The sequence below is a fragment of the Lepisma saccharinum genome, chromosome 17 (genome assembly GCF_977018435.1).
Source record: "Lepisma saccharinum chromosome 17, izLepSacc3.1, whole genome shotgun sequence".
In the NCBI taxonomy this organism is placed as follows: Eukaryota; Metazoa; Arthropoda; class Insecta; order Zygentoma; family Lepismatidae; genus Lepisma; species Lepisma saccharinum.
In genome coordinates this window covers 7,993,298-8,007,918 of record NC_139245.1, presented here as the reverse complement: position 1 = coordinate 8,007,918, position 14,621 = coordinate 7,993,298, and the positions used below count along the sequence as shown (strand labels likewise).

The following is a 14,621-nucleotide window of genomic DNA, read 5'->3' as shown; positions in this document are numbered from 1 at the left end:
CTCAGTCCCTGAATAGATCTTTTCCAGATCCCGATCTCCTCTCAAGTCTGCGACACATTCATCTTAATTTGTCAAATAAATACTTATCAAAACTAACATACAAATGCCTTTTTTCCACACTAAACATAATTTGTGAATTATCAATCAGAACGGCTTGTCTGAATTACGTTGTATTAACCGATTTTTGATTTAGGCAAAATTTTCATGTATATTATATTTTATTGACATCAGTCACAAAACACGGAGTTTTGATCCTCCGAAAACAATTTTCCTCGCTCTTCTCACTCGAAATAAGTATTCTTTAAAATTTACTCCATTAATTAATTTCTGGAGCTTGCTTTATATAGGTAGAATAAGTTGACGCATAAAATACGCATAAAAAACCTGTGTAAATATCACGTACAGTTTTCAAGTTACGGGTGGAAGTTAGTGTTACGTGACTTTTTTAACACACTGTCGTATTTATTCTAATTTATTTTACGAGCTTGTTCATTCTTTCTTTCTTTTTCTGTATTTATTCTCTTTCCTTTCTCTAATTCACTCAAGTTTCTTTTATTTCTTCTTTCTCTCTTAATACGAGTATTTATCTTTCTCTCTCTGTCTCTTACTAGCATCCTTTCTTCCTTTCATTCGTTCTTTCTTTTTAATTCATTCTATTTTATTGTTTATCTTAAAACATTTCTATTTTACTATCGCCAGTAACACGACAACACGATTTTCACTAAATGTCTATCTCAATTTAGAACACGATTGACCATGCTTACATTTTTTTCAGGTACCCATGCAAACAAATGATTTGTTGACGTGTACGTGGGAAAGATTCACAAAGAATAACACTCAACACCCTCCCGGATGGCGTAATGATATCGTCGCCACCTTGTAATCAAGGGGTCCCGGGTTCGATTCACGGTGGAGGCACGTAGTGGTTCGGCTTCCACTTTAAACTGTAGGTCCAGTCCCGATTAGTCTTACTGTGCATAAAGTGAACTTAAGACACAAAAATGAAATCAAATCATAGCACTTAACAGCGAGAAATGTTTTTAGTCTTCTTTTTGAAAATATATTTCGCCTGAGAACATTTCTGGGTGCGAAGCGAAAGTAGAGACAGAATCGACGCTCAAACAGAGATCCATATTGCGCTCGATATTATAAATGCAAACATGGACTTCACTGAAGATCACCTTTTAAATTGCTTCCGCACACGGGTATAGTTAGAGTTGTCAATACAGCTAGTGCGAGACGGGTAGAAGCAATCAATGGGTACCGAAACTGGGAGGAAAATATCTGGATTTTTTGAGGGGTGGAGAAGGGGGAGAGGTATTTGAGGGTGGGCTGCAGGAGCCGCAATAAAGAACGTATTCGGAATATGGCTCTCCCCATTGTTATTGGTCCCAAGGTATCAATAACTGGGCAGAGAGAGCGCGCGCTTCAGGTCTTGGGGAATCCCTGGGGGATTCCCCCGATATGGCGCAGTCACGGTCGTCCCGTTCTTGTATTGCCAGCCGTTTCACGATTGGGCGTCCCGGACAAAGTAAATACTACCAATAATGCCAATATCTAACCACATAAAGAACACCTGTCTTTCAGGTTGCTCGTGAAGGTTGGAATGGCTCCTTTGAGCGCAGGAGTCCTTGTGCTATGCATAAGGGAGCTTGTTTAACGTAAAAGCTTCTCCTTGTATTTTGAAGTCGTTTTCGGAAACGTCTATCTGGAGACAAGATTTTGAAGTTATGATTATTGTGATGCTTCCATGCGAAGCGCATTTAAATGAATTCTCTATTTGAACACTATACTGGTCCATCGCCTAGTTACCTTAGCTACAAGCTAGTACATTTGATTATCCCCATCTTCTCATGGGATATCAATAATTTATGCATCAGGGTTTGAAATAACATTTAGGTGCCATTTGATGTCGAATGCATAACATTTATGTGCGAGACCTGAAAATTTAAATCACTGAATGAAATCTAATGTAATAACCAGTGTATGTGTGTGTGTGTACAAAACACAAAATTACTTATACACAGAATACACTCGGAAAAATAAGTGCATCATCTGATACAAAAATGCATAAAGTTTGTAACTCAGACCAAATGTTTAAGTGCTTCGTCGAAGATGAATAAAAAACTAATTAAGTGATGCATTAAAGTGCATCTCGATTGATTGATTGATTGATTTAGTTTATTTTACTTCGCGTTTTGTGCCTCTTGGCTAATTTGCGAAGATGGGGATGAGTGACGAAATGATGAAATTGATGAATGGACATTCACAAACAACCAAGCCCGACCAGGATTCGAACCCGGGACCTTTGGCGTCGCAAAGTGCATCTCGACAGAAAGAATTACTCGCTTTGGCGTTACCTTTACGATACACAAAAATTCATCACGCTGTAAACCTGATTCTTCGCAGAGGCCATAAAACACACATTAGTGCATCAATTGATGCGTTTCTGGTGCATCAAATAGATTTGATCAACATTCAGAAAATCAGTCTGAATTTTTCTTGAAATTCGATTTTTTACGACGTTTCAAAACTTCGATTCTGTACAGTACAGGAAAGAGAACTTGATACACTACGAAATCGAGAGCCCTAACGTAAAATGTAGAATCGCTGCGATGAGGATGAGTGATATGATGAAATTGATGAAGGGACATGCCCAGGCCAGGATTGGAATCCTGGAATCTTGGCGTCGTAGCGGAGATCGGCGAATTCATTCATTCATTCATTGTTTTCTGCCTAATTGGCAGGTTTTTCACTGCAATCTCCAGCTTTCCCTATTCTCCACCTTACGCTTCGTAATAGCATAGGACCCAGTTAATTTAATATTATCCATAAGCTGATATCTCTTTCTTCCACGGACTTTTCCTCCTTCAACCATTCCCTCCAAGGCATCCCTTAGCAGGCAGTTCCTTCTTAGACAGTGTCCTAACCAGTTTCTTTTCCTCCTCTTGATGGTCTCCAGTATAGATCTTTTTTCACCAACTCTTTTCAGTACGGCTTCGTTTCTTACCTTGTCCGTCCATTTTACACGCTCCATTTTTCGCCATGTCCACATTTCAAAAGCTTCGAGTCGTTTCTCTTCATTTCTTCTCAACGTCCAGGTTTCTGCACCATATAGTGCTACACTCCACACAAAACATTTCACTAATCTCTTCCTTAGACCTATGTCCATGGGTCCACAAAAAACATTTTTTCTTCTATTCAAAGCTTCTTTTGCTATTGCGATTCTCATTTGCACTTCTTGTTTGCAGCTCATGTCACTGCTTATAGTGCATCCTAGGTACTTGAATTATAATGATAAATATCATCCCACACAATCGCTGTCTGAACACATCAAATCTTCAGTGTTCCTGCAACGAGAAAAGAGAATTGTAAGAATTACTTAAGTCTCTTAAGTGGAAACCAAGTAGCTTAAGATAATGCCGAAAACATATACAAATATACATACATACGTTGAGAGACGAAACAAAACAAAAAAAATACTTACAAATGCATTCAAGAACTTAAATAATCGATAATAAATTACAATCATATTTGTAGAATGATGCATTTTTTTTGGTCGTATAGTTGCACTTTACACGAGCACTACAACAAGGAACGAATTGAAAATCTGAAAGAACAACCTGTTTGGTTGTATCTGTTGCACTGCTGTGGTGCAAACAGCCTGCAAACTGGTACATTGGGGACACGCTGTGTATGTAGCATTAAGTAATACAAACAGTCCATCGCAGAATTATAGAAGTGAACAAATTGAATCAAATATTTGTTCTAGATATACGGTTCTTCCAATTTTGAAATTCAATATTTTCTCCGTATAAATTCTCCTAAATTGCATGTGATATACCAGAAATATTTTTTTTTTTTATGCTTATAACTCAGTTTCATATATTTTCTCGAATCTGATGCGCCAATTAGTCTAATGCGCACTCCAATTTTCAAAACCTTGGGAGGTGGGGGGGGGGACATACAGTTAATTTTATATAAGAACGGGTTTATATTACGAGTTTGTTTTCATTACAGAATAATACTGTTTTATACAACAATGGGTTTATATGACGATTTTTCTATTTTATTACAATCTCGTATAACGCTATTTTATAAAATTATAAAACAATGGGTTTATGCTACACGTTGCACTCGGATCTAATGTACGCTTCAACTTTGAAACTAGATTCGACTGAATACGGTTTGCCATGGGCGTCCGGAAGGGGGGGCAAGGGGGTGCCCCCCTGGAAAATGAATGTGTATTTTAAAATTATATAATTCACACATAATTTCATTTCAATCACAGTAATTTATGTTAATTATTATAAATTCGTTGAAGAAACATGATAATTTCAGACTGAAACAGTGTTTTTTGAGGAGGCATCACTATTTTGGAGGGAAATATGTATCCTTTGCCCTCCCCCTGGAAAAAAATTGCCTTGCTTGCCCCTCCCTGGAAAAAATCCTGCGGACGTCCATGCGGTTTGCAGTTTTTTCTTGTATGTTTTACATAGTGTTACAAGTTTAACATAACTTGCAACAACGTCCAATTTTATTCCCAAACTATAAAAAATTATTGTGACACATTACGGATAAAATAAAATACTAAATTGAAACGATCTTTTATAGAGTGCAATCCGATTTTGGCTAACGTTAACAGTTTTCCAGTTCTGGTCCAGTACTTTGTAACAAAATGGACACGGTCAGGTTACGTCATACTGCATGACGCCACATAGTTAAAAAAAGAAAAAAACTTGTATTAGCCCACTGTAACTCCGTATTTGTTATAAAAGTACAATTATTCAATATTTCCCATTCCTTAGTTGGTGTAATTTGGTTTGTAGTTCTTAAAAGTAGGATTTTTGGATCCTACAGTTCCCGCCATGGTGTATGGCGTGGACTACATTGAAAGATTTATCTTTTGATTAGTACATATTAGTGTTTGTAATTGTATTTAGATTCATTGCCATTTATTAACTCTGAATGTTTAATATGACAGGAAACTAAAGTCAGTTATTGTCAATGAATGTAACAACACATGAGACGTTACTCACGAATTATTTTTTCTTTTTTTAAAAAAAACGTATTTCTTATCAGGGAGGAAACATTCTGTTTTTGTTCTTGTGTTCCTTCCCCTTCCTCCCCCTCCAGGGAATATCCTGCATTGCAGATGTCATAAGAGCCTTTTCCTCCGCGGGACAGTTGGAATTCGCAGCCGAAATGCGGGACAACGAGGCAGAATGACAAAGGTTTTTCACGGATTAAGTCGTCATTGTGATTAATTTACATTCGGTAGCAGAGGGACGGAGGAGGAGCGGGTTTTGCCGGGAAATAAAACCTCTGAGGACCTTCCCCGATAGGATCAGGGCGATCTAGCTGTCCGTTTGTGGACAACCGCTTTGCCGTCCGCTGACAAGGGACCAACACTCTTATTTGGCGCAGGTAGAGAAACGGAATCAGTCGTCAGAAAAAAGGATGCTAAATAGCAAATTTCCATGTGGAACACTGCAAGGTCACCAATCAAAGATATTTTGAGTCTTAGGTGCTTTCTAGAAGTAGATTAGAAAGCTTTCATATTCTTATTTAGGTGCTTTCTAGAAGTAGATTAGAAAGCTTTCATATTCTTATTTAGGTGCTTTCTAGAAGTAGATTAGAAAGCTTTCATATTCTTATTTAGGTGCTTTCTAGAAGTAGATTAGAAAGCTTTCATATTCTTATTTAGGTGCTTTCTAGAAGTAGATTAGAAAGCTTTCATATTCTTATTTAGGTGCTTTCTAGAAGTAGATTAGAAAGCTTTCATATTCTTATTTAGGTGCTTTCTAGAAGTAGATTAGAAAGCTTTCATATTCTTATTTAGGTGCTTTCTAGAAGTAGATTAGAAAGCTTTCATATTCTTATTTGTCTGTATGCACCGTTTTATCTGTTTTGGCCTGCTCGACTATACTATTATACCACAGTGTCCTGTTTATGTTTTCTCCCCTTCCAATTCATAAGGTCACGCCAGAGGTCCTGGGTTCAAATCCCGGTCTGGGCATGGGTCTTCCTTTGCGAGTGTCCCTTTATCACTTTCATCACTCATCCTCATCTTCGCGATTAGCCGAAAGTGGCAAAAAAGTGAAGTAAAATATACAACAATAAATAAGTCAATCAGTCCTACGGTCAGATTCCACTTTATCTTGCCATCTCAACTTCGGTTTCAATTTTGTTACATTTTATGTTATACATTTAAAAAAAACATACTAATTACGCATCTAATCCTTTTGAGCTTCTATGAATCTTATTACCTTTCTGTGTCCCATTAGTCTTTGTCGTTTCTCATTTGTTTTCATTCTCCATTCTTGTACTGGTCAGGTCCCTGCATTCTTCTCCATATTTATCTCTCTTAATTACCATCAAATTTCTTTTATCTATTTATCTTAATGTACACAAGTTGTATAATTTAATTTTTTTTTGTGAGATAATGACCTTGTGTTAATAAATGTTATCAGCACTTTCCTACCGCTATTCTTGTGCTGAATATACGTTTACGTAAGTATGTATGAATGTATGTATATCCCATAACGCATACAAAATAGTTTGTATCTATTTTATATATTTTTCATTGTGTTTATTTTCTAGTCCATTTGTTTTGTCTTAAATTAGCATACAAAAACAATATTATATTCTAGGAATATACAGTATTAAGTGTGTGTGGAGAGTTGGAGGATGATTGTTTGTTGAGCTTTAAGTTCACTTTATGCACAGTTGGAACTGTACCTACAGTTTAAAGTGGGATCGGGACAACTATGTGCCTCATCGGATGGTGAACCTGGGCTCCCTTCATTACAGCGCGATGACATTACGACTACGTCATCGTGGAGGCCAGTTGGGGAGGGGTTAATTTCCATTCTGGCCAATTATACAATCTATGACCACGAATTAAAACAGAGATGACATATTGATATCAAAATTTCATCTCTGCTTAAATTTGCAGAATGTAAAATGTTAGAGCTCTGCTTAATTGTATTGTATTTTCAAATTAGTATGGGTGTATCCATATTAAGAACTACAATAATAACAGATAATCTGTTATTTAAAGTAATACTTCTTGCACGTCGGTATGAGTATGAAAGTTCAGACTACGATCAGCTTTGTTTGTTCCTCGCATAGTGTTGTAGAGTCCCCTCAATAACCTAGCAAATGTATTGCAAAATGTTCATATTCTCCAAATACATGAATGTAAAGTTAATGCATTATTCGTGGCCTGTTGTGAATGTTCGCGAGTCATTTCGGGGCCATACTCATTGATCGGTTCGTATGTTTGACTTAGATCAAGCAAGTGATGCGAATTCGTTTGCTTTGTGGAGCGCTATATGCAAAAGCCCTTGGAGGCGTAATATTATTGGTAATGTGCAAGTGAAACAGCTAATAGCTTGTGACTGAACTTCTGATTAGGTGCGTGCAACTAGTTAGTTTCACCGATTGATCCTGCTGCGCCATATAAGCTCTGAGGAAGTTTGCCTCCCTACATTCCCGGCTCTGGAGTTAGAACGTATTGTATTACACGGATGTAGATGTATTCTTTGTGGAGTTGGGACGATTATGCTGATGTGTAAGCTGTGGCGTTAGGACGTGTTGTATTAGAATGATGTAGATATATTGGTTGTGGAGTTGGGACGTATTGTATTATAAGGATATCATGTATTCGTTGTGGAGTTGGGACGTATTGTATTAGAAGGATGTAGAAGTATTCGTTGTGGAGTTGGGACGTATTGTATTACAAGGATGTAGATGTATTCGTTGTGGAGTTGGGGCGTATTGTATTACAAGGATCACGTAGATGTTTTCGTTGTGGAGTTGGGACGTATTGTCTTACAAGGATGTAGATGTATTCGTTGTGGAGTTGGGACGTATTGTATTACAAGGATGTAGATGTATTAGTTGTGGAGTTGGGACGTGTTGTATTATAAGGATGTAGAAGTATTCATTGTGGAGTTGGGACGTATTGTATTACAAGGATATAGATGTTTTCGTTGTGGAGTTGGGACATATGGTATTGCAAGGATACAGATGTATTCGTTGTGGAGTTGGGACGTGTTGTATTATAAGGATGTAGAAGTATTCGTTGTGGAGTTGGGACGTATTGTATTACAAGGATGTAGATGTTTTCGTTGTGGAGTTGGGACATATGGTATTGTAAGGCTACAGATGTATTCGTTGTTCCCATTCATTGATTGATTTGATTTACTTCGCTTTTCTGTCACTTTCGGCTAATCGCAATGGTGATGATGAGTAGTGATAAGATGAAATGCATGAAAGGACAGTCAACAACATGGACAAGACACAACTCGACTCCCACGGAGATTTTGCTGTCCGTGAGTCCAGACGCATCGCTAGTCTGAAAATGCAGACAGGGAAGTATTACGTGGAAGGGAGGTTGACATTTGAGTGTCCTCAGAAAGGATACACCTTGCATCCTTCGTTGTGTTCAGTCAGGCTATATTATGAATTATATGTTGAAGCTCGGTTATATTTTCATATTGCCTATCTTTTCTCTTACTTATTTCATTGTTATAAAACGTAATTTAGGCATATTGCAAGATATTGGGAAATATGCCATAAAGCCACATAGGGGGCTGTAAAGCTATACGACCACACACACCATCGCGGTCAATTTTTAGAGGCGCCGCCTTTACCCTCAGGGGTGACCCCAAATACCAGTTTGTTAGAGGGTGGGTGTACCCTAGAGTCGAGAGACATTGCTGGAAAGATTCCTATCTGAAATCGAACCAGGTCTCCCGTGTGACAGTCAGAAACCTTACCGATTGTACCATGATGCACCGCGATTCACATACTGCATGCCTCTTTTTTTCATTTTCAAATAAAAAACCTGTATTCGTTCTGATTTTGGCTTTGAACGTTATCAATGCACTGCCATTTTAATCAGGGTAGTATTTGGAGGAGGATGGGGGAATACCCCTCATCCTTGATACTAAGTATTGCATTGGGAGAGCACATAAATCTTAAGTGTAAACCAAGCTTGTTCCTGGTACGCCTAAACAATCTTGGTCTACTATATCCACGAGACGTTAACCAGTTGTGGGTTATCGCATGAAACATGTACGATTGAAACTACAAAGAAAATGGATGTAAAGAAAAACTGGGGAACCGAAATCCCGCGGAAGTTGGGCGTCTTCAGGGATTCTCCATTTGTTTTCTTTCGTTACTATTGCATTGGGAGGGGAGGGGGATATATATATGTAATTCATATATTATCCCGATGCTTCGAGGATGGTTACTGGAATTCTCTCCCTAGAAACCTTTTCAAATACCACATTCTAATGTAATGAATGTCTAGTATTTCATTCACGTATCTATGAATTTTAAATGCACATATAGCGCTTTGTATTATATTCTCCTCTGTCACTCTTCTGATCAGATACACAGCCATTTCAGCTCGATGCAAGGGATCGACACACGACCTCACTACCGAAGTTTAAAGATTCCAGCCTTCTCTGGGCATCAGTGTGAATTTTTAGATTTTCTTCATCAGCAACATGTAATTACCAATTCATCATTTCGAACCTCGCCGATAGTGTAGTGGCTAACGCTGTTACATTGTAACCATGGGATTCGGTGGAGGCACATCGCGTGGTGGTTCTAAATCCATACTCCAGTTCCAACTAACCTCTTTCCGAATAAAGTGGACTTAAAACAGTGACTAATTCATCCTCATCGTCGCGATTGGCCAAGAGTGAAATCAATGAAAAAAACAACATAAAAATTCCGGTCCTAAATTCTCCCCTCCTATCAAATTTCGCTTTATTTTGTAACTAAAAACGTTAGTCCCTTTTAGCTTTTTCACATGCTGGTAGCCTTTTCCATTTTTATTTATTTGTTTATTATACCATTGTGCTATCAAGTCAATATTTAGATCCATATATATATATATATATATATATATATATATATCTTTATTGGATCATCAATATTTTTATTGATTTGCTGCAGTTCTTCCTGTACTTATCCAGATTCATGGTGTTTACTTTGTTAATTCTTTTACAGTCTCATTTGTTTGTTCCATATACCTATTGGTTTCTTGACTTTCCTCTTCCTACTTTACATTCAATTCTACCTTTCATGATCCTCCTTAATGTTGTCATGGAGTGTGGCCGATCAGCTTCCCCCTCCCCCCGTGTAGTTTTTTCACAATTTTCATATTGTTTATATCGCTTATATATAATTATTATAAACCCGTTGTTGTTGAGTTACAAACAATAACTTGAACATTTATTTATTTATTTATCTTTTTAGGGGAAGATTGGGAGGCGGAATGCATGGACAAAAATTCGGAGTCTGTTGCTGATAATTCTTCTCCGCTGACAAACGGAGACTTCGAAGTTAAAGGTAAGTTCTTATAATGCTCTTTTTTTCTTTCTTTTTTTACTACCAGGCATTCACACTGTCGAATATATACATTTGATTACATCAAAGCTTTTAAGCATGGCAAAACAGTAAGGCGTGAGTTTTTATGTTTTTTTAAAATTGAATTAAATAAACATTGTATAATAAATATAATTTATAAATCGTGAACTGCCAGCCTGACTCCCACCTGCCGAGGTGAGAGATCATCATTTTTATGGTGCTTATAAATGCGCTATTTTGAGGTGCAGTGCCTATGTTGATTAATATTTCTTAACAATATATATTTTTTTAATTATTTTATGCTTATATCGGCTTTCCCTACTTTAGCTTTCTCCAGAGCAGAAAATATGAGATCATCTTTTTTGTAAGTTTCCCTTCATCGATTAAATCTAACCACTGTTCATTACCATCGTCACGATTAGCCGAAGATGATAGAAAGCAGCACGAATATAGGTAACATTCAATAGATTATATAGAATTTAAATTTAAAAAATTGCAACTGGCTAAGAACATTAATATCAACTCCATGGTCAGTGCCAAATTCAGTGAATTGTAAAAAAATTGTAGTGCCTTTCATTATTTTGATGTTTATTTTACAAGTTTTTAGTGTCTATAAATCGGCATCTTAATTATAATTTATGCAACCCCGGCCGGTTCAAATCCGGGAACTTTTCTAACGATGGAAGCGGCCCCGGCGCCCACCCAGCGTCGAATAACATGGGTACCTGGGGGAAACCCTGGGGGGTAAAGGCGGTCAGGTGCATGATGCTGATCACATCACCCCCACTTGCGACCGGATCAAGAAAGTGTGGGGCGTTACCCTCACACCCCCTATACGCCTTCATGGCGTGGTGCTATGCACAGGGGAGCACTTTACCTTTTTTTTTTCATGTATATATTAATCATTCCACCCCATTTTTTTACCTTCAGTTATTTCCATGTTTTGCCATCTTCAACATCCGTTTCATTGTTTTACGAAGGTCATGCCAAACATTGGGTTATGACCACCGATGAACTTCCCCTGGGTACGCCATTTGAAGTAAGCATTCGTGTTTGACACGGGGCATCTGTTAAATATAATTGTAGCTGCACACAGAACGAATACCTTAGCATATGGCAGAACATTAGACGTCGCCTTGTAATCAAGGGGTCCCGGGTTCGATACTCGGCGGAGGCACATGGTGGTACTCAAACAAAAAGATCAATTCAACATCCAGAACATGGTATTACATGCCATAAACTTAGCTCCAACTAACTTCCGTTCTTCACGGGCCCTGTTTTGGGTAATGAATCACCATGTACTCGAATCATGCAACGCAATATTTACAGTAGGTGCTGTTCCTGGCGTGCTTCTTATGTCCGTGCCTATAATAGGACCCAGAAGACCTGTCTGTGTTTCACTCGCCATGCAACCGCCGTGCTTGACGGAATAGCATAGCGTAGTCACCCTTCATGCTACTCCCGCCTTCATACATGACAAGGGCGGGCCTGCATAGATTTTATCTCATTGTCCTTCGGGAAGGTGTCGAACTCCTTTGAGATTTGGAAAGCGTATGTTAAGTTCTACACAAACCAGCACGAATGTTCTTCTGTATACAATACGCTCACGCAATATCTGTAAGGAAATAAAACAAACGGGAATAGGCTAAGAACAATGTTTATCGTCTTGTAAAGCTGTCTTTGTTTGATGTTAAATGTTAAATTAGCAATATTTTTTTTTAGTTAGGGGGTAAATCCTCATATTGTCTGACGGGCACAAGCAACCTGAATGAATAAAGCTTTGAATAGAAAAACTATATTAAGAAAAGTTATCTGTAATAATGGCCTATTTGTGTGGTGACATGTTTAACGTTCTTTATATTGGGTGTTCCGAATTAGAAAATTAAATAAAAACAGGGAAAATATCATGAAAATAGTTATATTTCACATATATGTAAGCAGTAGCATCTCCCATTTACGTATGAAAGACAATACCAGGTATATGTCCACCACCCCTACTGAGTCTGCATGCATTTATACCCTCCACAAAATTATTGATAACACTCTCGCAGATGTCTGTCCCGATGCCTCCAATCACCCGCATGATTTCCGACTTCAGTTCCAAAAGGGTTCGTGGTTTGTTGGCGTACATCTGTGATTTCACAAACCCTCATAAGAAGAAATCGCAGGGTGTAAGATCACACTCCACCTGCCAAAACCCACACCACACAGTCGTTCTCAGCGGATGGATGGATTTCACGCTCCTGGATTATTCGAGGATTTTCGGAAGAAAACCACAACAAACGAGTCAAAACAATTGAGGCTACATTAATCGGCATGACAACAGATGGCAACACTGATAAGAACAGGTCTGCCAACCTCGAAACAAAACCATAGCACTCGATTCAAATTCGGCGTCCTATACGGAACACCCTTTACTACTGTGTGTGTGTGTGCACAACGAGACTTACTCGACTTACAAGTCGGGAAGAAAGAGAAGAACAAGAATATCGAGGCAAGCATTCGTATACTTGGTTAATAGTAACTTGTTAATTCGCCTGGAGTGGCAGAGGAAAAATCATGAGATAACCTCAGTTTTTCATGTAGCTCTCCGAATACAAGAGGTTCCAAATCCACACTGTGAATTAGTCTAGTTGCCTTCTTCCATGGCGGACTGGTTAGCACAGCGCGTTACGACGACGCCAGAGGTTCCGGGTTCGAATCCCGGCCTGCGCACGGGTGTTCTTTGTGAGTCTTCCTTTATCATATCATCACTAATCCTCATCGTCGCGATTAGCCAAACGTGGAAGAAAAGAGACGCTAATTAACAAATCATCTTCTTCCTCTTTCCCCTTTTGCCTCATAGCGTCAGGGTTGCCTCTATCCACTTCTTCCATCTCTGCCGTTCCTCTTCCATCCTCTTCAAATTCTCTTATTCCTTTTCCTTTCTTTTGTCCTATTTCTTCTATTCCTTTTCCAATGTCTTCCGGTGTCTACCTCTTGTTCTCCTTCCCTTTGTTCTAGCTTCCATAAATTGTTTTGCTTTTCTATCTTCGTCCATTCTTACCAATTGTCTTTGTGTTAGTTTTTCTTCTATTGGCTTCTGATTTAATTCTTCTCTGATTCTTTCATTTCGTACTCTTCTTGTTTTACCAACTATTCTACGGAAGAATTTCATCTCTACTGTTTTTATTTGACTTACTTCTTTTCCTCTTACTGGCCAGCTATCACTTTCATATAGTAAAATTGGTTCCACTACTGACTTATACACTTGTAGTTTAGTTTTGATGTCTATTTCCCTTTTTCCAAGTAACAAATCAAAACAAAAAAGACTTGTAAATTAGTGCCTGCGTGTAAATGTATGCTTACAGCAGAGTATCTTAAAACAAAACAAAACAAGAAAAGAAACCACACATAATTTTTTCTCTGCAGGCTAATGGTAAAAGTCTCTTCACAAAAGAAATTGCGTACCAAACCGTGATATTCTCATCGTCTTCGGCGACTCCTTTTCAATCCACCGGAACATAATTACTTTACACAGCTCTTCTTCTTACAGAAGCGGAGTGATACTTCCAGGGCCGTAGTTCCTCTTCCCTCCGCTCCCCTGTGTAAGGTTTCCCGCCACTTTTTCTCTTGGCTGGCTTCGTCTGTGGAGATTTGGGTGTGGTATCTGCCTCCGCGCGGCTAACAAAGCGAGGTTGGCTTCTTCTCTCCTCCAGCATCCTTGGGGACCCCGTTTTAATAACAGCAGAAGGCTATTACTTCATCACGAATCCTTGTTTTTTTCACTTTGTTTTGGAGGAAAAAAGAGGGTGAAAAGAAACTAAGGAAGAAAGATCAAAAGTGAAAAAAATCTGTGTATTAAATATTGATAAACGAAACGGCGAAGATCGATGATAATCGTATATTTGAACACAAGAGACAGAGGTCTATATATTGCTTTCAATATACCGGGTGTTTCCCTTAGGACTATAATGAAATAAGTTGTTATAAGCTTAAATCTGCTGTTTTGTAGTCAGAAAAACACATGGTTTGTTCATATAAAGGAACAAGAAATTTATTCAAAGCACTTGCCCTCGCGAGCTACACATTTTGTCCACCTCTCGGGCAATTTGGGGACACCACGCCAAAAAAAAGTCCCTCTCTTTCGAGGCAAACCACTCATCAAGCCATTTTCGGACGTCTGCATACGAATCGAAGTGCTGCTCAGCGAGGGCGTGCCCCATCGACGAAAACAGATGGTAGTCGGAAGG

At 38.5% G+C, this 14,621-nt stretch overlaps 1 protein-coding gene across 1 annotated transcript in view; it reads left to right on the top strand.

Moving 5' to 3' along the window:
* The window catches only part of L (zinc finger protein Lobe), a 604,581-nt gene that overhangs the window by 140,024 nt on the left and 449,936 nt on the right, over window positions 1-14,621 (top strand). Inside the window, exon 2 of the mRNA XM_083138877.1 lies at window positions 10,279-10,371. Coding sequence (XP_082995003.1) covers window positions 10,279-10,371 — 93 coding nt within the window. The remainder of the gene's footprint in view (window positions 1-10,278; window positions 10,372-14,621) is intronic.